The sequence below is a fragment of the Bidens hawaiensis genome, unplaced genomic scaffold (assembly GCF_021521415.1).
Source record: "Bidens hawaiensis isolate Kalapana, Puna unplaced genomic scaffold, B.hawaiensis_p1.1 tig00061095_1, whole genome shotgun sequence".
NCBI classification, from domain to species: Eukaryota; Viridiplantae; Streptophyta; class Magnoliopsida; order Asterales; family Asteraceae; genus Bidens; species Bidens hawaiensis.
In genome coordinates this window covers 1-26,139 of record NW_027500999.1, presented here as the reverse complement: position 1 = coordinate 26,139, position 26,139 = coordinate 1, and the positions used below count along the sequence as shown (strand labels likewise).

The 26,139-nt window shown below is 37.1% G+C and overlaps 2 protein-coding genes and 1 pseudogene across 2 annotated transcripts; 2 read left to right on the top strand and 1 right to left on the bottom strand.

Annotated features, from left to right (window-relative positions):
- The first annotated feature begins 16,005 nt into the window (after positions 1 to 16,005).
- LOC143603264 (small ubiquitin-related modifier 1) lies at positions 16,006 to 19,629 on the top strand. The gene is made up of 3 exons (XM_077080106.1): positions 16,006 to 16,090; positions 16,996 to 17,145; positions 19,327 to 19,629. Exons 1-3 carry the CDS (start codon positions 16,019 to 16,021, stop codon positions 19,396 to 19,398), a joined length of 294 nt encoding a protein of 97 aa, XP_076936221.1. The 5' UTR covers positions 16,006 to 16,018; the 3' UTR covers positions 19,399 to 19,629.
- A 268-nt stretch (positions 19,630 to 19,897) lies between these two features.
- On the top strand, positions 19,898 to 23,442 carry LOC143603262 (endoglucanase 11-like). Its single transcript, XM_077080105.1, has 5 exons — positions 19,898 to 20,095; positions 20,193 to 20,405; positions 21,697 to 21,888; positions 21,951 to 22,205; positions 22,834 to 23,442. The coding sequence occupies exons 1-5, from the start codon at positions 19,898 to 19,900 to the stop codon at positions 23,440 to 23,442; spliced, it is 1,467 nt and encodes a 488-aa protein (XP_076936220.1).
- A 378-nt stretch (positions 23,443 to 23,820) lies between these two features.
- On the bottom strand, positions 23,821 to 26,128 carry LOC143603261 (uncharacterized; annotated as a pseudogene).
- Between the last annotated feature and the right edge of the window lie 11 nt (positions 26,129 to 26,139).

Below are 26,139 nucleotides of genomic sequence, written 5' to 3'. Positions count from 1 at the left end.
GCGGGAAGGAACAAAGGACAAGCAAAGAGTTAGAAGAAAAAGAGGGAAACAAGGCTTAAGGGCGGGACGGCGACAAGAGGGAAAAGAAGGCGGAAAGAGAGAAGGAGAGGGACGGGACGGCGGAAAGAAAGAGAGAGAAAGAGGCGGGAAGGAAAAGTATATTATTATTATTAAAAGTAAAATATAAGTATAAATAAATATTAAATCATAAAAGAAAGAGATCGGGTCAGAGAAACGGGTACCTGGGTCGGGTCGGATCGGGGCAGATGTCACAGTCTCCCCTACCTTAAGAAATTTCGTCCCGAAATTTATCTCGAAGTAGGTTGCGCAGAGAACAGGTGCGGGTACTTAATCTTCATTTGATCTTCCCTTTCCCATGTAAACTCGGCTCCGCGCTTGGACTCCCAGCGAACTTTCACGATAGGGATACGACTGCGCTTGGTTTGCTTAACCTCGCGATCCATAATCTCAACAGGCTTCTCAACGAAATGCATAGATTCATCAACTTGAACTTCATCAAGTGGAATGTGAAAGTTCTCGTCAGCTAAACACTTCTTGAGATTGGATACATGGAACGTTGGATGCACATTACTTAGCGCGGGCGGCAGGTCAAGTCTGTAGGCAACTTTTCCCACACGCGCGAGAATCTTGAATGGACCAACATAACGAGGAGCAAGCTTACCTTTCTTCCCAAAGCGGACAACACCCTTCCAAGGCGACACTTTGAGGAGAACAAGATCACCAACTTGAAATTCGAGAGGCTTTCGTCTGCGATCTGCGTAACTCTTCTGTCGGCTTCTGGCAGTCAGCAGATGATCACGGATCTTGGCGGTTTTATCGGTTGTCTCTTGAACAAGTTCGGGTCCTGTGATTTGAGCTTCTCCCACTTCGCTCCAACAAATCGGGGAGCGGCACTTACGACCGTAAAGTGCTTCAAATGGGGCCATACCGATACTGGAATGATAGCTGTTATTATAAGAGAACTCAATCAAAGGCAGGTGTGAATCCCAATTACCTCCAAAATCAAGAACACAAGATCGGAGCATATCCTCAAGAGTTTGAATAGTTCGCTCAGACTGTCCGTCAGTCTGAGGATGATATGCCGTACTCATGTCCAAGCGAGTTCCTAGCGCAAATTGGAGAGATTTCCAAAAGCGAGATATAAAACGGCCATCGCGATCGGATATGATGCTCAAAGGAGTACCATGGCGGCAGACAATTTCCTTGACATAAAGCTGCGCGAGTTGCTCAACACGGTAGTTTTCACGAATGGGCAGGAAGTGAGCAGACTTAGTCAAACGATCCACTATTACCCAAATGCTATCATGTTTGCTTGCTGTCAAAGGTAACTTGGTAATAAAATCCATCGCTACACATTCCCATTTCCACGTAGGAATTTCTGGTTGTTCGAGCAAACCAGATGGGCGTTGGTGTTCAGCTTTTACTTTAGAACAAGTCAGACATTTAGCTACGAACACAGCAATGTCCTTTTTCATACCGGGCCACCAATAAGTAATGCGCAAATCCTTGTACATCTTATCAGCGCCAGGATGAATAGAATACCGAGATTTGTGCGCTTCACTCAGGATATCAGCGCGAAGATTCTCATCAAAGGGAATCCAGATGCGATTAAGATAGCAGAGAATTCCACTCAGATTAGGGACAAAGTGTGCTTCCGCGCCACACGCTAACTCGGCGCGAAGGTTACCATTACTGATAGATGCGCGCTGCGCGTCACGAATACGCGATTCAAGGTTGCTTTGGATCGGCGCAAAGTGAAGATGCGTGCGCGGCAAAATACAGTTAAGCTGGCAGGGTTTTCGGCTGAGCGCATCGGCTACCACATTAGCCTTACCAGGATGATACCGGATCTCACAATCGTAATCGCTGATGAGTTCGTTCCATCGGCGTTGCCTCATGTTGAGTTCCTTTTGATCAAAGATATGCTGAAGGCTTTTATGGTCAGTGTAAAGGATACACTTAGTACCATAAAGGTAGTGTCTCCAGATCTTCAAGGCAAAAACAACTGCACCAAGTTCGAGGTCGTGAGTTGTATAATTCTTTTCATGAACCTTAAGTTGCCTTGATGCGTAAGCGATAACCTTGCCTCGTTGCATAAGAACACAACCGAGACCTTGGTTGGATGCATCGCAATACACGACAAAATCATCATTACCCTCAGGTAGCGCAAGAACAGGAGCTTCACACAACAATCGCTTGAGCGTTAGAAAGGCTTCTTCTTGCTTCGAGCCCCAAATATACGGTTTACCTTTGTGCGTTAGAGCTGTTAAGGGCAAAGCGATTTTCGAGAAGTTCGAAATGAAGCGCCGGTAATAACCAGCTAAGCCCAGAAAGGAACGGATCTCGGAAGAAGAGGATGGCGTAATCCAGTTCTTGATTGCTTCAATTTTGGATGGGTCGACATGAATACCCATCTTGTTCACAACATGGCCAAGAAACTGTACTTCATCAGACCAGAATTCACACTTGGAAAGCTTAGCATAGAGCTGCTCGGCTCTAAGCTTTTGCAATACCAATCGGAGATGTTGCTCATGCTCGGCCTTGGTCTTAGAATACACCAGAACATCATCGATAAACACAATCACGAATTTATCCAAGAAAGGCCTACACACCCGATTCATTAGATCCATGAAAACGGCGGGTGCGTTGGTTAGACCGAAGGACATGACCAAGAATTCAAAATGGCCATAACGAGTTCGAAAAGCAGTCTTCGGAACATCTTCATCGCGGATGCGCAACTGGTGATAGCCAGAGCGGAGATCGATCTTGGAAAAACAAGAGGCACCTTGGAGTTGATCAAAGAGGTCGTCAATACGCGGTAAAGGATACCGGTTTTTAATGGTGAGTTTGTTCAACTCGCGGTAATCAATACACATGCGGAACGATCCATCTTTCTTTTTAACGAACAACACCGGAGCACCCCAGGGCGAAGAGCTAGGGCGAATGAATCCTTTAGCACTCAACTCTTGAAGTTGTCTTGCCAATTCTTGCATCTCAGCGGGTGCAAGACGATAAGGAGATTTAGCTACGGGGGAAGCACCAGGGACAAGATCAACACGAAACTCGACTTCACGAGCGGGAGGGATACCAGGAAGATCATCAGGAAAAACTTCAGGGAAATCACGCACAACAGGGATATCGCGAAGCTTCTTTTCTTCAGCAGGTTTGACCACATGGGCTAAGAATGCAACACACTTCTTCCGCATAAGCCTTTGGGCTTCGGCGCAAGACATAAGCTTAAGACCGCGGGAGGGTTTTTCGCCGTAGATGTGAAGATCACCATTTTCTCGAGGTATGCGAACCATCTTCTTGGCGCAAATAACTTCGGCGCGATTATTCGAGAGCCAGTCCATACCAATGATAACATCAAAGCTCCCAAGAGGCATAGGGATGAGGTCGATCAGAAAATCGTTTTCGTTAAGGTTAAGCGTGCAATCTTTAATCACTGAGTTTATTAAAATAGTTTCGCCATTAGCCAATTCAACTGAAAAATCTTCTTTTAAATCGTTGCGCGGTCGCGCAAGCTTCTGCTCGAAGGCGCGAGAGATAAAACTTCGATCGGCGCCAGTATCAAAAAGTACAGAAGCATAAAATCCGTTAAGCAAAAATGTACCATTAACTACGTCATTATTCGCTTGCGCTTGGTGCGCGGTTATGTTAAAAGCTCGGCCACGCGTCACTTGGTTCGAAATCTGGTTCACCGGATTCGCTTGTGTGATTTGCACTTGTAGCCTTGGGCACGCGTTCCGGAAATGACTGGGATCACCGCAGTTAAAGCACGATCTGGGTCGTGGGTTTTGGTAGGTTGGTTGTGGGTTCTGCGGGTAGACTGGTGGTGTTGGCGCAATTGGATTGGCGAGAAGGACTCTACAGTTTTCAGCAGTGTGACCAGTACGGCCACATCGGTTACAAAGTCGACACGGGGTTTGGGTTGGGTGGTGAAATCTACAGGTTGGGCAAAAGGGATGGTTTCCTGTGTAAGGTTTCTTAGTTGGCGGGGCAGGGAGTGCGGGATTGGTTAGGGCATAGTTGTGGACTACAGGAGGTGTTGGGTAGGCTGACAGGGGTTGAGGGGCGTATGCTAGAGGTTGGTAAGCGGGTTGCTGGACTATGGGCGGGTTGGTAAGCGCGTAAGCTTGTCTGCGCCTACGTTTCTGGTTATGGTTTGAGGGTTCAGGTTTGGTTTCTGTTGGTTCATGGACAGTCTTGGTGAGTTTGGTCTTCTCAGTTCCCCGCAGGAACAGGGTTCCTGCTCTGACATGGTTGTCGCTGAGCACAGCGGCCAACTCGATGGCGTCAGAGAGGGTAACTGGGTTTCTAGCCCATACAGAATCTTGAATTTCCATGGGGAGACCCCCAAGGAATTTCTCTATGGCTCGGCGGGAAGGGGTAACAAGGTGAGGGACCAGTAAGCTTAGCTCATGGAAACGCGTCGCGTACTCGCGCGCTTCGCCACTGTATTGCTTAAGATTCCAAAATTCCTCCTCCAGGCGCTTAACTTCGTTGGGAGGGCAGAATTCTCGCGTAAGAATTTCCTTGAATTCCTCCCATGTCATGCTAGAAGCAGCCTCTGCGCCACGCGCATGAGCTACTCCATTCCACCATGTAAGCGCTCTAGATTCCAGGACACTGGAAGCATATAGGGTTCGTCTGTCTGAGGGGCATTGGGTGTGGAGGAAAGCGTTTTCTATTTTCTCAAGCCACTGGAGCATCACGGTGGCTCCTTCAAGACCTGTGAACTTTGGAGGGTTACCCGCATTAAAGGACTTAATGTTGTAACTGGAGGTATTGTTTTGGCTCAAGGCTTGGGCTATCGCGGCGGCCATTTCCTGGGAACGTTGCTGTTTACGCATGCGCGAGGCTTCTCTTCTCTGAAATCGGCGAGATAGCGGAGGCATTCTATAAAAATTTTAATTTTAATTAATATCTTGGTTTTATCGCAAAGTATAACTTTATAAAGCTTGGTTTCGCAGAGTTAGATACTATCAAAAGTTAAAGTAGATTAAATGACCCTAAATGCAGACTTAATAGAGGTAACAAATTCGAATCAAGAATCGACAATTCATGTATCACCATGACTTTCCGAATTCCCAATTTAAAATATACGAGCAAACGAGTATTGGAGATTGACGATTCATGTATCACCATGACTTTTCAATCCTCAATATAAAATATACAAGAAAATGAGTATTGGAGGTTGACAATTCATGTATCACCATGACTTTTCAAGTCTCCAACCTCAGAACATAATCGTAAATGGAAATTGAAAATCAACTATTCATGTATCACCATGACTTTTCGGATTTTCAAATCCAACAAACGAATATGTAAGAAAAATCAATAAAAATCGAAATTCAATAAAAATTGAAATATCGCGAAATAAAACATAAAATCATATACTGCGCAAGCGCGAGCATGTTCATAAATAACGAGTAATTAACAATAAGCGCGCAAACATGAGATTTCTCTCATGCGCGAGAAGGGACTCTTAGGTATTCTAGGCCGTTACGTCTAACCACCTATCCTAAAGTCAACGAGCTCTGATACCAATCTGTAACACCCCGACCAAAGGCGGATTATACATCGGGGCGCCACATATTGTTTCATTACTCGTGACACTATTGGGTGTCAATATTTAATAAATACATTCATTCGCGCACGCGCAACGTAAACACAAGATATAAATAAACCAACATAAATCAATATATTATAAATCATAATATTCGAACAGTAATAACTTGTCTTGATACATTTTAATCTAGGTCCAAAAGTAAAAACGTCATATGTGTCCACAAGCTCCAAAACAGCTACTGCAAACCTGAACATGTGTTAAAATAAACGTCAAACACTTGCGTGTTGGTGAGAAATCAAGTTTAATACAATACATAGATGACAATAAATCTGCGCGCAACATGTGTATGTCTGGTTTTCAACAAGGGTGTAATCTGATCGGGACCAACTCTAAGATTCATAAGACTGCCAGTGCTCACAATTGAGCTCACAAACAAGACAAACTGTGCATGTGTAAACAAAAGAGAAAATCATAAACGATAGTTCTCCCGTGTTCATCTAATGGTACCATGAGAACTGCGGAATAGACCGACAAGACGGTTAATGATCCACACATACAAATAAACAGCCAAGTCTACGTCCTCAACACATGGGATACTGCGCGACTAAAGTTCATAAACAAGTTTAAGACTCTAAGTTTGTATGAACACATGAACATCCCAAAACATTAAAAGCAAAAAGGGATTAGGTACGAGATTACTCACTTGATAAACGATGCGGTGTAAGATAAAGCAAGAACCAACTTTAAACAAGCACAAGTTAACCTATAAATAAGATTATTGTTTTAATGATTTGTTTTAAGTCTTGATTATAAGTTAGCATAATTAATAAGTAAATTATTATATATAATATATATATATTACCGGAAATCAGGGCAGAACAGGAGAGACGAAGGCAGAGAGGAAGACGGCAGAGAGAGCAAGGAGCAAGAGAACAGGAGAGATTAAGTGTTTTGTGTGTGTAGTGTTATGAAAATATTATTATTATTTATAGGAAAACCCTAGGAGACATAATCCCTAAAAAAGGGGAAAGGATCTTTAACAGGATCAAGCAAAAGATATCAAAAAGCATAAGGATCCAAAAGCAAAAGATATGGAAAGATATGGCAGCTGCAGAGGCAAGATAAAGCTGACAGGGAACAGTAAAAAGCATGGGCGGATCAGATAAAGGTACAGGTCAGGCATGGAAAAAGCAGATCTCCAAAGATAATGTCAGTCACTTTTTCTGCCAACCAATGGGGTTGGTGCGCATGCTGCGCCGAAAGTAACTTTTCAGACATAAAGCAGATTAGGTCAACAGCTCAAAAGATAAGACAACACAAAAGCAAACGGCTAGATTAAACAGAAGAAAACTCAAAAGGGTTTAGCGCGAGAAGACTCGAGCGCGAAGGCAGACACAGAAGGTCAAGAGAGCGCGAGCGCGAAGGCAGACAGAACTAACCTTAACGCGTCGCGGAAAGAACTACATTTCTAAGCGCGCCGCGGGAAGAATCACATTTCTTAGCGCGCCGCGGGAGGAACTAAAATTCCTAGCGCGCCGCGGGAAGAACTATAATTCTTCGCGCGTCGAGGGATGAACTACGATTCTTAGCGCGCTGCGAGAAGAACTACAAATTCTTAGCGCGTCGCGGGAAGAACTACCGTTCTTAGCGCGCTGCGAGAAGAGTTCGTCTCGCGTATCGCTGAAACAGGTGGTCTTCACGCAGGATTCCTTGTAAGGGGTCTGGCGCGTGGAGCTGCGCAGACAACCTTAGGCGGGAAGGAACAAAGGACAAGCAAAGAGTTAGAAGAAAAAGAGGGAAACAAGGCTTAAGGGCGGGACGGCGACAAGAGGGAAAAGAAGGCGGAAAGAGAGAAGGAGAGGGACGGGACGGCGGAAAGAAAGAGAGAGAAAGAGGCGGGAAGGAAAAGTATATTATTATTATTAAAAGTAAAATATAAGTATAAATAAATATTAAATCATAAAAGAAAGAGATCGGGTCAGAGAAACGGGTACCTGGGTCGGGTCGGATCGGGGCAGATGTCACACTAAGGATGAAGATCATTAGTCGACCTTAGGATATTTAAATAAAGAATAATATGTGTTTAATTACGATGTAATGGTATATGCCTTATTATCAAACTATTTGCTTACGAATTTAAGGAATATAATAAATATATTGTCACTATTAATAGTGTTACGAGCTTATTAGTGATCCGTACGTTGCACCGGGGCGTATTCAGCTTAAATCTGGGGTGTTACACTTCACCTCCATGAGTCAATTATAAAGGTTCAAATCAAAAGTGTAGAATAATAAACCCTAGGTTACTTATTCTTACACCCGGATATGACTCGAAGAGGATTGGCCTCTCATGGTAGACATTAGATCTTCAATTGATGATGGGAACTCGTTAGGAATCGATCGAATAATGATTAGTGGTGTTTCCTAGCCCCAAAAATCGTCCCAAAACGGCAGAGGGAAGTTAAAAATGAGTTAGGGTTTATATGGCCCTTTTATACCTAAAAGACTTGTAAGTTCGCTTCACATATCAGCACCTGCGGTAAGCTACTCCCTAATAGCCGTAAGCTACGTCGGGCCTTGTTTTCCAAAGCCAAAACAAGTCGTTTTAAAATTGTTTACGCCCTTTATGTCAGGTCCTAGAGTAAGCTACGCCGGTGTCACACCCCAACCTAAGGCAGAAATGTCGGGGTGCGAACCATTGGTTCACATCTCACAAGGTACTATCATAATATATAAAATATGGCAATATCTATTCATTCATTTATTTCAAATTTCAATTCAAGTGCACAAGTTTCCAAAAACGACAAATATAATCCAAAACAAATAAATAATCCATAACAAAATAATAATGCAAATATTCTTGATTTTATTGCCTAAGGTCTTTCTATGCGTTCTTCATCATAGCTTCAAATCAACTGATAATCTGCATATGCGTAGAAAATAAAAGTAGATTTTGTCAACAAGAGGTCGAGTGAGATAATTACCAGTTTTTCGTGATATAATAATATATATGAGAAATAAGCAAACAAAATAATGCGAGTAATAATTCAATCAAAACCGTGAGCAAATAATGTGTTAGTTGACTATTGCCTTGCGAATCGGACATTGGATACTATGACTAGCATATACAAATGTGATTGTCGGTTGACCATCGCCATGCGAATCGGGCTTTGGCTACTAAGACGGCGTATGATCATACGTTATTGTGATTATGATGGACCTCTCCGAATGTGATAAAATAAACACTTAAACAAGTAGCAATTAGCATTTAATTGAAATACACACAATATTTATGTTTGTGAGTTTGTGTATATATATAATATAGAAATACTAACTAATACGCATATATCCCCAAAAGTTATTGAAAATCAGTAAAATAAGAGGGGAATAATATCTCACCTTATTGCTTAGGCGAGTGTGCAAGAAACAAGAGTAAAAGATAATAAAATAAGCGAATCGTTCTTTAACGCGTCGTCTGAGATAAACTGAACAGACTTGAAACTTTGAGACAAATAACTACAGTTAAAATCGAGAACATATCCGCTGGAATCGATCCAAACGGATGTCTAGAACTCCGGTTATGAGAAATTTAACGATTAAGCGAGCTGGTACTAACCAGAATCCGAACAGCGAGTCGAAAGTTGGGTTTTGGTCAATAGCTATAAAATCTTGATACAAAAATAAAAGTCTTCTGGACTGAAATTCGGTTCCGACCAGAAGTAATAGAAAACGATTGGTCAAAGTTGTTGACCAATATACCCTTAAACAGGTTGGAGTTAAAGTTGGTCAATCCCCCTCAACCTCAGAAATTGATTGGGGGCTATTGACTAATGATTAATAATGAACAACTTACAGTAAACAATCTACCCGGAAAGTACTTGAATCGATGAGAAAACGGAGTCAAAGGTCGGTAATATAGCAAAGTAAACACAAACCCTTGTAACTTCGAGTATAATAGTAAGAGCGGAGGTGTAATCGAGTGTTTAAATAGGGTGACGGCTGGGAGAGCTTTTATTAAGATTTAGGGAAGAGTTTTGCAGATGATTAATGACTTGTTTATATAGGATAGGTAAGCACAAGTTAATTTTAGTTAAAAAGCTCGTTTAATGACTAAATCAACTGAAAAGTCATCGAAGTTCGTTCTTGTTGAAGGGGTTAATGAATGTGGACAAGCATAAAGTCTAGGATGGTTTTTTTGGGGCTTAAAACATGCGATTCGGTCCAAAAATAACCGGTTTTGCATTAAAATACAAACTAGGATAAAAAAATAACAAAGAAATCTGGTGCAGGTGTGTGGCCGCGCCACGCGACCTCCTCACCCTCCTTGGCTGTGGGGCGCGGCGTGGTTAAGGGGTGGGGTGGTTTTGTGTTTTGGCAGTTTTAGTCCTTGTGCTTTAAAAGATGCTAATTTTTGGTATTTTAGAGTTTTTTAGCAAGAAATGGCAAGTTTAAACAACACAAAGGGTATGAAATGAAAATACCTCCATGAATACTTATAAATACATGATTTTATTAATAATAAAGATCCGAAATTACGTTCTCAAATCGGTTTAAACATAAACAAATACAAATACAAAAAGTCCGAGATGTTACAACCGGGACCTAAAATTCCATGTTTTCATCTTGTTTCTGATCCAACGCTTGTATAGCTCCCTTAGGCTCAATTTTCCAATTTGGTTAGCTTCCATTTCCTCCCCGATCTTCCCGAGACTTCATCCCATGCTCGTACAAATCCCAATTTAGCATATTTAACATTCAATGACTAATGCGTGCTAATTTATACATATATTATATAAATAATTCCTACACTTTTAATTGGGGTTGAGTTGGTTTTCATTAAATATTACTCTCAAGTGGTTAGTATTTAAATTTTAGGAGTTTGAGAGAGAACGTGCTAAAATGAAGTACTTTTTACACAACTTGAGATCGACATCTAAAAACTTTAGACAAGTTTTATTAAATTTAATGATCAACTCCCTTTAAAATTACTTTTATATGTTGTTGATTATTAACTTTAAAGATGAATTATAAATATAAATGTAATATATATACTTACAAGAGAAAGTTACGTTGCCTAAGTTTAATATTGCATCTGACAATGCATCTAATATTAATATTATTCTTTTGAGCCTATTTTAATTCCGTAGCCTCCTAATATTCATCATATGGTTAAAATCACAGTAATAGAAATAGTAGCATGGAATAAATACGAGTCAAATGCACTTTAGGATGTTATTGAAGATTTGAAGTTGTGCCGTTGTTAAAGAAAATAAACATAAGAGAAGGCCCACTAACTTCAAGGGAAGTCGGTGGCAAATTATATAAAAAGAAAACAGAAGGCCGAAAAAAGGACCAGGAGGTCAACTTACGGAACGAGATAGGGTTTTTGGATATTGGAGAAAAAGCCATTGACCAACCAGATAGTGTCCAGGTTCAACTCTCACTCATCTAAGCATCCTTATTATTTGGTTTGAATATATTCTTTTCGTTATGAATTTATTGTTTGAACCTATTTATTTTCTTTTGTTCTTGAATATGGTTGTTGGCTAAACCCTTGGACCGCTTAGGTTATGATGAACCTTTGATTGACGTTTTATTTTATTTGGGATTTGCTTTTCGTTATGGGTTTAGGAATCCGTAAAGAGTTTAATATTATTTATTTGATGCATATGAGTGCTTGGTTTTATTTGATGAACTTTATTGTTTCACAGAGTCTTTGGTGATTACCTGTCATATAATAGGATTCTGTTAGGTCATTTACTATGTGTTCTTGACTAGTTTGTGATTGATTTATAATAAGATCATAGAAACAATATTCTTAATCAAATAAATAAAAGTGTGCTGCTAACCTAAAAAGTTGTAAGGTGATAGGTTATTTGATAGGTCTTGGTTGATTAAGATTGCTAGATTTAGTTCTTCGTAAGGAGTCCGTCTAGGTTTGACTTTTCAGCTTTGTCTATTAATGTCGAATGAATTTATTAAGTTACCTTTGATTTTCGCGCTGTAAAGGTACTCGAATGAATTTATTAAGTTACCTTTGATTTTCGCGCTGTAAAGGTACTCGTTTATAATTAATTAGATAACCGTAAGGAAGTTTAATATTAAAGCTGGTGTTTTTTAAAAACTTAATAGAAATCCATAGATGCCTTCTTGAGAAGGGTCAGGGATCATGTTCGGGTTTTCTTTTAAGTGAATATTTTATGTTCCCAGTTCCATAACAAGCATAATCTGATTAAGTGATAACTAAAACTTTGGGGATTCTAGCCTAGGTGGTTTTCCATCATCATCTGCATTAAGTCTAAGATCTAAGTCGAGTCATCTTAGTTTTATTAATTAGTTTAATTTTAGTTTTTAGTAAACCCCCCTTTTTAATAAATAATAAGAAATAAATAGTCGTGTCTGTAGTTGAGTCTAATTTAGCTAGTTAACGTAATTTAAAGAGTCTTGTGGGTTCGATATCCGGACTTACTTAGCTGTACTAGAGTCGACCGGTTCACTTGCCGGTTAGTAGTTTTAGTTAAGTTAAGAGTCTAGAATTATTACTTATTGTCTAGATTAGCGTTTATTTAGTTAACAAATTTATAACTACTTCAAGCACCCATAGCAAAGCTATCAGTAGGGTCTAGGGAGGGTGTGATATAGGCAAACCTTACTTCTATCCCTAAAGATTGAGAAACTACTTTCAGAGAGACCCCCCCGACTCCACACATAGCAGCAAGATAAATTAAAATAGTAAAGATATATTGAATTTAAATTTTGAGATCCAATAATAAAAAAATCGAAGATTGTCCTAAAATCTTCACATCGTCTTTGTATATCATTTTCCATAATCCTTTGAGAGAAAATTCGACACATACACTGAAATAGAATTGAAGATTTTTAATGTTTTGATCAATTCTCCTAAAAAAGCTTGTTCTGATCCGCGTGCGTACACTACATTCACTCTTTAGTTGATTTACCCTCTTTCTTGTGTATGGATCAACTTGTTTCCATCCTAACAGACCCTGTCGACTCATCATTAAAACCCTAATTTTAATTACAACCGTCTTAAAAGGAGAAAAAATGAGATGACTTGTTAACCCATTTAAACGTTTTATAAATGTTAATATTTTGATTTTAGATATGAGAATTTATATTTTAAAGTTATATATATATATTTTTTAATTGTTCATATAATTATCAACCTTTTAAAGTAAAACTATTTATCACCACCGACCTAGACGTGAAAAAGAGAGGCATACACAACAAATATGAATGATAAAACAAGCACAATTAAAAAGTTTTGAACTGTAGAATTATATTAATATTAAGTAATTTAACGATGAAACAAACACAAACCAAGACACCAAACCTAATAAGATTGATTTTAATGTTTAGTACTCATTTAGAGTTACCAAAAATCAGTAAATGGAAGTAAAAGATAACTAAATATAGTAAGTATTAATATATCACAATCTGACAATCATTTAATGATAGATAATTCAAATATTCAATCGATACACAAAGTCAAAATACAAACAAACAAAAAAAAAACCCCCTTAATTATTAGGATTTTGGAGGTCATAATTAGTATTTGGTTAATACTTTCATATTCAATACTCGACAGCTTCTTGTCTTCTAGAGGTCACAATTAGGATTTTTGAATCGACCTCTGGCTTCTTAATGCTTATGGAATTCAATCGACCATGCTTGTGTATGTTTATCGATTATTATTATTATTATATTATTATTATTATTTATTTTATATTTAGTTTGGGCTTAATACCTTAAATGGGTTATGGGTAAAAAAATATTGAGCCTAGTATCTATACTATATATAATATGTAAGTGATGGGCAAATTAAGACGCTAGAATTAAAAGTTTTACAAGTTATGATGCATAAGGTACATGTTAAAGTAGGGATAAGTTTGTCTTTTTCACACATATCACCCACGTTCATTTGATTTCTATAAAAACAATTACAAGTATAGTACCTCAACTTTACTTAGATTTTGTAAATTTAAGAATTAGTTACAAATTTAATCCCTCATGATTACCCATTTTTTACTCTAGTTTTATTGTTTTTGGTTTTTTTCATGTATGTTTTACAAAAATACGGTTAACGAGCTTATTTTTGTCGACGTTTCAATATTAATTTTTTTCAAAACAGATCGACGGTTTAAAATGTACAAGTCATTACTGCATGAATGTACAAGTTTCTTAAAGGACAAATGTTTACAATCTCATGTTTTCATATAATTATGTATCCAACCCTTTATTTTTTTAACTTGTTTCAATTCAAAATTTAAGTAATACTTACAACTTTGACCCCTCAAATTTATCCAAATATTACTTAACTTTAATTGTTTTTTCCTTCTTATGTGTTTTATAGAAATGTGATTAAAAGTATTCAAGTTATATAAATATTTAAAATAATTAAACAAACGTGAGTCAGACTCGGTATGAAGTTCGAGTTGAGCTAGAGTATTATTCCCCGCTACATCGTGCGGGCACCTAACTAGTATAATAACAAGGAGATTAAGATTTATACTTATTTCATCAAAAAAAATTAAAAATATACATACAAAAATTTTTGTGCCCTAGTCGGTTGTCCAATTTGCCCTATGCCCAAGCCAGGCCTGCTTGTGTTGACCCGGAGTTCATAATCCACCCATCGTTTTGTATCGACTTACCTGCTATTGCCATACTAGCTTTAGTATGGTATCATCTTTATGTGTTTTCCTTAAAAATTTGATTGTTCCTTGCTCAAACCCCATCCGTCGTGTTTTGATTGTTCTCAACACACCCTACCTTTGACTTCCCCTTTTCTCTTTTCATTTTACCCAACCACCAATCGGGATACACGATTCGTTCAAAGCAAGCATCCCGACCATGACTCGTCTTACCACAATGAGTACACCGATCGTCATCATTACTACGTATTGCGTCTTTAATTTCTCCCTTGTGTTTATGTTGGTCACTCTTGATATCATGCATGTCTTGATATTCGGAAGCATGGATATAGAATGGTGAACTTGGATTGATGATATTGTGCTCATTCTTATTGTTGCCGCCAGGTAAACCATGGTCTCCAGGCATGTTGTTCTGATTTAGAGCTTTAAGGTTTCTTTGATTTTGAGAAGCCTGGCTATGATGCCATAAAAAGTATCAAGGAAGATTTGATTTTATTATTAATCAATCAGAAACAAATAATCCAATCTAAATATAATACGTTGAAGTCCTTGTATTTCTCAAACACGTAGCAACTAGATAGAGGAAAATAATAAAGATATATTGTATTTAAATTTTAAATCCAGTAATAAACACATAATAGATCGTCCCAAAGTCTTCACATTGTCTTTGTATATCCTTTCTATAATCATTTGAGAGAAAATTCAACACATACACTAAAACATAAACCTTTTAAAGATTTTTAATGTTTTGAATAATTCTTTGAAAAAACTCGTTCCGATCCCTGTGCGTCACACTAAATTCACTCCTTTCTTGATCTACCTTCCTTGAGTAACGATCAACTTGTTTCCATCATAACAAACCTTGTTGATCCATCATTGAAACCCTAACTTTTAATTATAGCCGTCTGTTTGAGAGAAAAATAAATGACTTGTTAACTAGTTTAAGAGTTTTATAGAAGTTAATTATTGATTTTAGATATTAGAATTTAAATTCTAAAGTTAAATATTTTGATTTTTATTTTTCATATAGTTACAGCTTTTAAAAGTAAAACAATTAATCACAACCAGCCTAGACGTGAAAAAAATAAGCATACATGACAAATATGAATAATGAGACAAGCACAATTAAAAAGTCATAAACGAGCCGAGCCATACTAGGTTGGGCTCAGTTTCAAAACTAAACAAGCCCAACCTAAGGCCATAGGGTTTGCTCTAACCCCTTTTAACTCTACATAAGTTTCACATCACTCATTTTTATCTCTTTCATTCTATCTCATCCAAAAAATTGTTTAATTCATTTAACTCCATCTCACTCCTATTAAAATAACAAATTAATTGGTAATTAATACATATATTTTTTCTTTTAACCCATTAAAAGAATAATCCATGGACCATTTTAACAAGCTTAACACACTAATGAAGAGTGGTTAGTTGCATGTTTAAAGTGTCATGTCATGTTAACACTAGTGGGTGTTAGGGTATACACTATGGCCTAATACGAGAAAGCAAGCAAGGTTTGAAGTGAAATAACTTATTTCTATTATTATTATTATTATTATTATTATTATTATTATTATTTTGTGTAATTACTCTCGTCGTAGGTGAGAAGAGAGAGAGCATCTATATATATCCGATAAATCTCAGCCGTCCGATCAACACACTTAACAATAACATAACCCTGGGTTTCAACAACCAGAAATAGAGAAAAGGGGAAGTGAGTATAGGGCAAAGTTGAATCGATCGGCCGGAAAGCATGTCAGGAGAAGAAGACAAGAAGCCCGGCACCGGCGATGGAGCTCACATCAACTTGAAAGTCAAAGGCCAGGTTATTATTCATTCATTTCATACCTTCAGATTCATATTATTTCTTCCGATTTCCTGGGTTTTTGTTTTCTATCTTAGGTTAGGTTAGGTTAGGTTAGGCTAGGGTTTTACTTTTAATCATCAAAATTAATATTTGTATTAGATGTCTTACTATGTATATCATATTAGATTATGGCTATGGATACTGTTTGGTTTGTTTTCTTTTGTTTAGATAAGAGTACTGGAAAGGATGATGATGATGATGATGATGTGATGATGGTGATGATAATTAAAGAGTTTACTGGTTATTGTTATTCGCGCCTGAAGATAGATTTTAGGGAGGGTGAATGAGTTACATGAGGCCAAGTGACTTGATAGCTTCCCTTGTGAAAAGTTTCATGGTACTTATGTAAGAGGTTTGTTTTAGAGGGAATGAATGATCGTAAGTTTCGTGTATAGGGACTTAATTACTATCGTTTTATCTATATCAAACTTCTTTTATTTGTACCATAGAACCTTCTACATGGGACGCAGTCAGTTCATTTGCCCTCGAGTAAGTTTAGTCTCTCTTTTGGATCTCTTTTCACACACTCCGTGACACTAATGGCTAAACTTTTTATTTCTCCTAACATTATCCTTCTCATACAAGTGCGGTCTTCTGTCTTTGAACAGTGATGCGTGTCTCATTGGGCTTGGCGTATGGGTCTGGCATTAGGTGGCTTCAACCCATTGTACCTGACCCCCGCTGACTGCCTTTAACTAACTTTTTATTGAAAATACTTTTTAGATAGATTGTATGTATACACCTGTGCACTTTCTAAGTTTTTCACATGAATGCTTATGTGATTTTGACATACATGATGCATTTTTGATATCATCTAGTGCTTGAAGTGGAAATTTATGTGTAATTGATTGTTCTGTTTTCAGGATGGTAATGAAGTGTTCTTTAGGATCAAAAGGAGCACACAGCTGAAGAAGCTTATGAATGCTTATTGTGACCGACAGTCTGTCGAGCTTAATTCCATTGCTTTTCTGTTTGATGGGCGTCGTCTTCGTGGAGAACAGACTCCCGATGAGGTTATCTCTTTCTCTCTCTCTGTCACGCACACACACACACACAAACACACACAAACAGAGGAATCTATACAAATTCGTTAACAAGGCCATGCATTTCGTGTTGGATCGCATTTTAGCGATCGTTTTTAATCGATCCAATCAGTTAAGCGGCAAATAAGGCAACTTGTCGATCCCGTTGTAAACATATTTAGGCATTCAATAAACGATGAATTTACAGCCGATCTTCCAACTCTTCTTCTGGTTTCTAAATACAGTCAATCAATTTACGGCAATAAAATCAATGTATATATTAGATCATACATTTCGATCAATTTAAAGCAATAAAATCAATTTGTATTCTAGAGCAATTTATATTATAAAATATATATACATCTTGATCAATTTACATCAATAAAATCAATTTATATTTTGGTAAATTTTATTTCATATTATGGTAATTTGAATTCTGGTAAATTCTGTTTTGAATTGGGAACATCTGTACCGGTTCGTTCCAAAATGTTTTATCTGGTTGTGCTGATTAGGAAATGAAAGTTTAGACCCGTTTACTTGTGAAAGACTTGATTTGAGTTTGGTTTTATCTCAAATCTCAAACATTGTCTTGTAAGCAAACTGAACGTTCAGTGAACTGATTGTGTGCCTTTCAGCAGGATGTTTGTTCGTTTCATACATGAACAAACACGAGCAACAATTTTTGTTCAGTTATTTAAACAAACAAACATGAACACATGGTTTGTTTTTTTATTTATTTGTGAACGCTTGTTTATTTAAATTTGTTTAAAGTTATTCATTTACATTCTTTAGTGCACGGTTGTTTTTTGTTTGTTTATATTTTCTTTAAAATTTAAGGCCCTTACAATTTAGTCTAGTTTTATTAAACATGTTGACCAAATGTTCATGTTTACTTTGAATTGGGTTCGTTTATGTTTGTTCCTTTATATTCGTTTGCATTCGTGAACTGTTCGTTTATATTTAGAAGCATATATAAACAAACATGAGCACACTCAGTTTCTAAATGAACACGAGCAAGAAAACTTCATTCGTTTAACTGTTCATGCTCCGATCGTTTGTTCAGTTAAAGTACGAATGAACATGAACATGCTCGATACGTGCTTGTTCGGTCTGTTTTCAGGCTTGTCAAACGGGCAAATTTAAAATGTTTTAGCCAACAAAGGAACACACCAACTGGGCAGAATGGACTCATAGTTACCTAAATCGCGGTACGCTCCGGTACGGGAACGAAATACGGGTACGCAATTCGCTCAAAGGTGACGTATTCGGTACGGAGGGGGTAGGTTCATTTTGGTACGAGCCGGTACGAACCCGTACGGTGTACCATAGAATCCGGTTCGGTGTACCCAATTTAAAACAAAAATTACCAAAATACGTAATTTCATGTTACAAAAACATTAATTCTATAGCAGATAATCAAATGTCATATCCAAAGCTAAAATTCCATAACATATTATCCAAAAGAGATACCGCAACAGATTACAATATTATGCATAGTTCCATAAGAACCATAACAGATTATCCAAAACAAATTTCAGAAATTGAATACAAAAAACTGAAATTGAAGAGGAGAAAGGTAAATTGAGGATTTAATTTTGGGGTATTGGTGAATTGATGATATAATGTGGTGTTTTGGATCAATAGAAATAGATGATATAATGGTCTAAGACTCTGAAGTCTGAACTCTGAAATCACCTTGGAAATAGGTACGTTGGTGGAATCGAAGTGGCTGTACCCATTTCCAGCCAAAAACGTAGTTGATCAAAAGCGTGCCCAATTTTGACGGAACGCTAAAAATCAGGCAACCTTAATCGATCGGAACGCTAAAAAAACGATCAGAAACACGATTTCATTATCGTATTGATTGATTAAATTTCCGAATTGGATCGACGTACCATCGGAATTGGTACGCGATTTCATTAGCGTTCGGTACGCTATTGTATTGCGTTTCGGCACACTGCGTTCCAATACGCAATTCGCACCTCAAGGAGCGTATTCGGTAACTTGGGAATGGAGTTAGAAGTTATTCAATTTCTTTTGAATGCAAAAGCTCTTTGAAATTGTTTTGTTAATAGATTTATGTTATTACTTGTTAGTGTAATAAATATTTTTGTTACTCATGATTAAAGCACAGTTATACACAAATATTTATGTAATTGTGTTCTGCTGCAGCTGGAAATGGAAGAAGGTGATGAGATAGACGCAATGCTTCATCAAACAGGAGGTACAGCTGGCAACTTCTGAATGTGCTGTACACACGTCAGTTGAACTTTGCTGATGCTGGTTGTGATCTTAGTTTGAGTATTATGTTGTTGCGGTTTATGATTTGTGTTTGAGGTCTAAACTCTATGTACGATTCGGTACCTTTATGTTTTGTGTTAAATATGGTATATGTTCATAGGTTTGAAACCTGTGAACCTGCATAATTGTTTCTTGCGTCGGTTGTGGTTTTATTTGAAAGATTATGTTACGTGTGTGCTTGCTGGTGGTTTAATTTCTCTACGAAGTATTGGGGTTTTGACATGTATACCAATAATAAATATCTAAAAAAATGGTTGATAATACATGTGTATATATATATGTATTGACAAATATAACCTCTCATTAACGGTTTAACAAACATCTTTTGTTGCACCAAATTTTCTAGTCAAGGTTGACCATATATGTATTGACTTAAAACTGGTCACCTGCCACACCACCACCATCTCTTATTAAATCCATAAGGTTCAAAACACCATCTCCAATGGCAGATCAGAGGTTTCTTGTGTGTGCTTCTGTTCTATTGCTATCACTCTTTCCTCTTACTAAATCTCTAGACTATAAAGATGCTTTATCCAAGACAATTCTGTACTTTGAATTGCAACGGTCTGGTCACTTGCCATTTAACCAACGTGCCACCTGGCGTGACCATTCTGGCCTCACTGACGGTTTAGAACAAGGGGTTTGTATGAAGTTCAAAATTCATATCTATTTTGATGATTATAAGAAAGTTATTTAAACTTAAGACACTTGTATATTGTTTTTTGTTGTACATATAGGTAGATTTGGTGGGAGGATACCATGATGCTGGGGACAATATTAAGTTTGGTCTTCCTATGGCGTTTACGGTTACTATGTTGTCATGGAGTGTTCTTGAATATCATGAAGAAATAGCTGCAGCCGGGGAGCTTCAACATGCGCTTGAAGCCATCAAATGGGGGACCGATTACTTCATTAAAGCTCATACACATCCTCATGTCCTTTGGGTTCAGGTAATTGATCATTCCTGTTATCACAATTAACAATCATAAGAAATAATATTCTGAATGCGTCAATTTAAGCAATGCTTTATCTCTAACGGGCAACTAACAAAATATAGTCAAATGGTTTGGGCTCGCCCAAAGTCTATTTTAATGCTCATGCGCAAATCTCATACCTCCCACTTAGAAAATAGAAATGATTATTATTGTAATATATTTATCATAAATCATTATAATAATCATGTTGAATGTATTATTTTGACGCAGAATAGAAGCAATAATAATCGCAGAGAATAATTATTAAAAGAAACTGATATAAAAACTGAATGTCTAAAACAAGAGGTGCCCATTTTATATGGATTTTTTAAATTTGGTAGATTTGCCAAATTTTGTAATTTGAGAATTGAAGCTTGAAATTAAAACCATAAACGGACGCGTAAAGTATGATAGTTGATGATTTATTTTAAGCTAAAAAGGAAAGTATACAAGTTTAAATAAATTGGGGGAAAAATATTAAATCAAGGAATTCGGGTTTTACAGCTGGTCCAAGCTACCTATGGCTGTTGTCACATGGAGGGCTGCCTTTAAGAATTTAAATGACTCAGCAGAGTTGAAATTAAAAAGTCCACAGGCCCATATAAATAACGAAGCATATAATTTCTTTACACCTTTCACATTTTTTTTTCTTATGTTGACATTTAAATTCTGAAATTAATTTCAATGTATTGTTTATTGGATTACATCGAAACAGAAGGCAAGCGGGCAACAAGCTGTGCCGCTACTCCTTTTTGAATCGCAAAACCCAATCTTTTAAAAACTATATTTGCTGATCTTGGAGTCATAACATTACTATAAGATAAATTTTTAAAAACTATAAGATAAATTTTTTAAAATATCGGTTAATGTTGTTTTCTTAAGTTTTTAAATTTAGTTTGAGCCTAATAGCTTAAATAGATTATGGATAAAAAAAATAGTTTTGAGCACAAAATATTTAACCTATTGTATAAATTTTTTTTAATAGCATATATAAAAAAAAGTTTGCTCCCCCCCACCAAATTGCATGCCTCGGCCGACCGTCAGGCTCGCACTGCCCAAGGCGGGCCATGGCCACATGATCTAGCTTGTCGGGACCTTTCCGTCAACAGTTAGCCCAGATCGGGCCTTTTTTTGCCATGTTTCCCTTTGTTCAACTGGTCCAAATAAAATGAAAAAAAAAAAAAAACTGTTTTCGGGTCAATCCAACTTAACCCATTTTGACAGTCTAAAACTGAAAAGACTGGCGTGTATTGCGCACTGGTGGCAGGTGGGAGACGGGGGGACAGATCACCAGCGGCCAGAGGACATGACAACATCCCGACGGGCCTACAAGATTGACGAGAAACACCCGGGGTCAGATGTTGCTGGAGAAACTGCGGCCGCCATGGCGGCAGCATCAATTGTGTTTAGGACAACAAACCCACATTACTCTCACCTACTTTTACATCATGCAAAACAGGTATGTTAGTTAACTAGACCAGTTTGTTGAATGTAATTTAATTATGTTTTGTTTTGTGGCAGGTGTTTGAGTTTGGTGACAAATTTAGAGGCAAGTACGATGATGATTTAATAAATGTCAAAGGATTTTATCCATCTGTGAGTGGGTACAAGGATGAGTTGTTGTGGGCTGGTTTGTGGTTGTACAAGGCTACTAGGAAAATGGAGTACATGGATTATGTTATTCAAAATGCACATTCTTTTGGTGGGATCACTTGGGCTATGCAAGAATTTAGTTGGGATGTCAAATATGCTGGTGTACAAATTATGGCTTCAATGGTAATTTCCCAACCTCTAGTAAAAATGGACCAAACTATAAAACCTCAAACAATTTCACTGCGTGGTTGGTTAATCAAGATACTAAAATTTATAATTAGTATGTGTGATAAACAATCATGAGGCGACATGTGTATTTTAAGATGAAAGGTATTTTTTTCTGTCTAATTATGTGTATTCTGGTCGCTAAAAATACACCTACTTTTCAATGCATCGTTTTTTTTCCGAAACATAGCACTGCTGTCATAAATTGTCGGAGATTACAATTCTCAATTTAGTATATTAAAAAAAAAATTTGAAAAGATTTAAGAGCCTGATTTTATAATATATTTTTTAAATAATAAAATATATAAAAGTAATTTACGCCGAAAAACATAGCGTAACTAGATAAAAAGTCAACAATTGTGTCTATTCCTCTTTTTAGCTTCACGCTATAACTAATCTATATTTAATTAGGAAATTGCCACCGTCTTTTATCCATTGATTTGACTTGATCAATAAAATTTTCCTTTTTTCCCCCTAATTTCTTTCTCTATATTTGTTTTGTACATGGACGCACATCATTTTGCTTTGACTATCGTTTTAACAAGTCACCACGTGCTGCTCATCAAACTGTACTTTGATATTTCAGTTACATAGAGACGAACACAAGAAGACACTATATAAATACCGTGAAAAAGCCGAACATTACATATGTTCATGCCTTAACACAACAAAACACACCCCAGGCGGCTTGCTATTCACTCGAAAATGGAACAACTTGCAATATGTTACCAATGCTGCATTCCTACTTACTGTCTACTCTGATCATCTCAAATCCACAAACCAAAATATCATCTGTCACAATAAAGTCATCATCGGGGCCGATGATGTGTTCAACTTTGCAAAATCCCAAGTTGATTACATCTTAGGTTTGAATCCAATGAACATGAGTTACTTGGTTGGATATGGGACCAAGTACCCTAAGAGGGTGCACCATAGAGGGGCATCCATAATATCATACAAATCGAACAAAGCTTTCATCGGGTGCATGCAGGGGTACCGTGGCTGGTTTGGCAGACGGAAAGCTAACCCGAATGTCCTGACTGGAGCTGTGGTTGGTGGGCCCGATGATCATGATCGGTTTAGAGATGTACGAGCCAATTACATGCAAACGGAAGCTTGCACATACAATGCAGCACCGTTGCTTGGAACATTGGGGAAACTAGTTGGATCAGGAGGTTCGGTAAGAAGACAATAATTTGGAAACTGATTTTTTTCACATATAATATGTACGTTTTGGTTTATATTATTTTCTTTCATTTCATTTGGTCTGTACATATTTGTTCTAGTTCATAATATTAGCTCCTTTGATCATAATTATTAATATGTTCGTACATGCTTGCTTTTAAATTACATTTGACACCTATATGCTATATATGCCCATGGCAGAATACACAACGGTGATGAATCATTTTAATTCACAGACCACAAATCCTAACAAAAGTAACTAATTAACAATCTATGCAGTGACGGATCCAGACATTTAACTCAGTAGGGGTAAAATATAACCAGTAAAAATACATGACACAAAAATGTAAAAACAGACTTCATTAAATATAACAAAAGAAAACACATATTACAATTGTCCTCTACGAGATTTCATATTTTGGAAACGGTAAATTACAGCTTCATTCGTAACACTTTCAAATGCTTCTTTTTTGATACTACAAATTACACAAGCATTCAAAAACTCCGGCCCAATTCGATTACGCAAATTTTTTCTTTACGTTCTTCACCACCGAAAAACATCTTTCAACCGTTGCGGTTGCAACAGGTAAAACTAATGTAAGCTTTAATAATCGATACACCAAAGGAAATGAAATATGTTTTCTTGTTTCCACCATAACTCTAGCAAGATCGGCAATACCATTCAAGTTAGCATATCTTTCATCTTTTCGCACGCTATCAATGTACAAGCCAAGTTGATGTGAAAGAGCGATTTTCTCCCGACTATCAAAATCATACGGATTAAACTCACATAATCTCATTAACTTCGACTCATCAAACTTAGAAAATGAGTCATATGGGATGAAAGCCGTCATGTTTTGAAGTAATTCCGTGTTAATCTCATTAAAACGATCACCAAACTCTTGAATTAGCATATCAACAACGGTGTTAAAACAATCAAAGTTATAGTAATGTTGATTGGTGAAATCATACCTTTGCCTTTTAGATCTGTGACCTCTTTCATTAATATACTCTTCTTCCATGTTCAATATTTGAATATTGTTTTTTCGACAAAATGAATGAATTTTCTTTAATAGTGGATTGAAACCACTTTCTCTAAAGTCTTGAAGCTTTCTTTTAGTTGATTCAACCAATGAAACAGCTTCCATAATGTCTTGATCTTTTCTTTGAAGAGCTCGTGATAATATATCCGAGAGCCCTAGAATGTGTAACATCAAATGCAAATAGAAAGTAAATTCAAACGAGCTCAAAAAGCCTAACACGTTGATTGCTTGATTTTGGGTAGAAGGGTTAGTGCACTCCTCTTTAACATGTTCAACGCCTCTCATGATAGAGGGAAACATATCAACCAAACGTAAAAGTGTTTTGTAATGAGAATTCCATCTTGTGTCACTGAGTCGTATAAAAGAAAGCTCTTGGTTTAATCCACTTCCTGTTTCAAGTATGCCACTACCAATTTCTTTTTCTACTCTCTCTTTTTCATTTTCACGAAGAATATCTGTTCGTTTACAAGAACCGCAAACCACATTCATCAAAATGCTTATATTATCTAAGAAGTTCACAACACCTAAATGTTTTTTTGCAACTGTCACAACTACTAACTAAAGCTGGTGAGCAAAACAATGTACATAATATGCCGATTCATTTTCTTCTAAGATCTTTGCTTTTAAACCATTGAACTGGCCACGTGTATTGTTTGCTCCATCGTATCCTTGACCTCTTAAAATTTTAAAACTTAATCCATATTTAGCAAAATAAGTGTCAATAGCAGACTTGAGGGCCGAAGAAGATGTCTCCATTACATGAACAAGACCAACAAAACTCTCTTTAACAAGTCCACGCTTATCAACATATCGCAAAACAATTGCCATTTGTTCCTTTTTTGACACATCACTAGACTCATCAACTAGCAAATCAAACATATCATCACCAATGTCTTTGAAAATAGAATTTAGAATTTCTTCCTCAAAACAATTAGCAACATCTTTCTGAATACTTGGAGATAAATACTGATTATTACCTGCAGCTTTTGGTAATTTACGAAGTTCCTCATTATGCTTATAAATTAATTCCCATATTTCCAAGAAGTTTCCTTTGCAAAGAGACGTTTTACTTTCATCATGACCACGGAAGGATAACACATTTTTCAAACATAATCTGCAATCATCTATGGTAGCATTTAGCCGAAGTCGATTTGCTCTCTTCATCATATCATCTTGCTTATGAAAAATGGTGACGATAGACTGCTTTTGATTTAGTAGATCTTCACATCTTTTAAGTGCTTTATTGTGAGCACTACCAACACCACCCTCATGTGAACTTAGTCTTTCCGATTTATTCCAAGAATTAAATCCTTCTTTTGAAAATACATTACGCCCACCTTGGTTTCCAACATGATTAGCAAATAAGTAACAACACAAACAAAATACTTTGTCTACTTTTACACTATACTCTAACCAATTACCATACTTATCAAATCAAGTGAGACTGAAATGCTGCTCTTTACTTCCCATCTTTCTTTTTGGAAACTTATGACCACGTGGTTGGCAAGGTCCATTAATCCAATACTTTCTCCGTATCTCATCTCTTTGATCTGGGTGGTAATCCAAAATTCTTTTCCTATCGGCGGGATCCCAAGGAAGATTATCTAGATCAACTAAACTAGGTCCAGAGACTGGTTTATAAAAACTTTTCATAGCACCTGTAA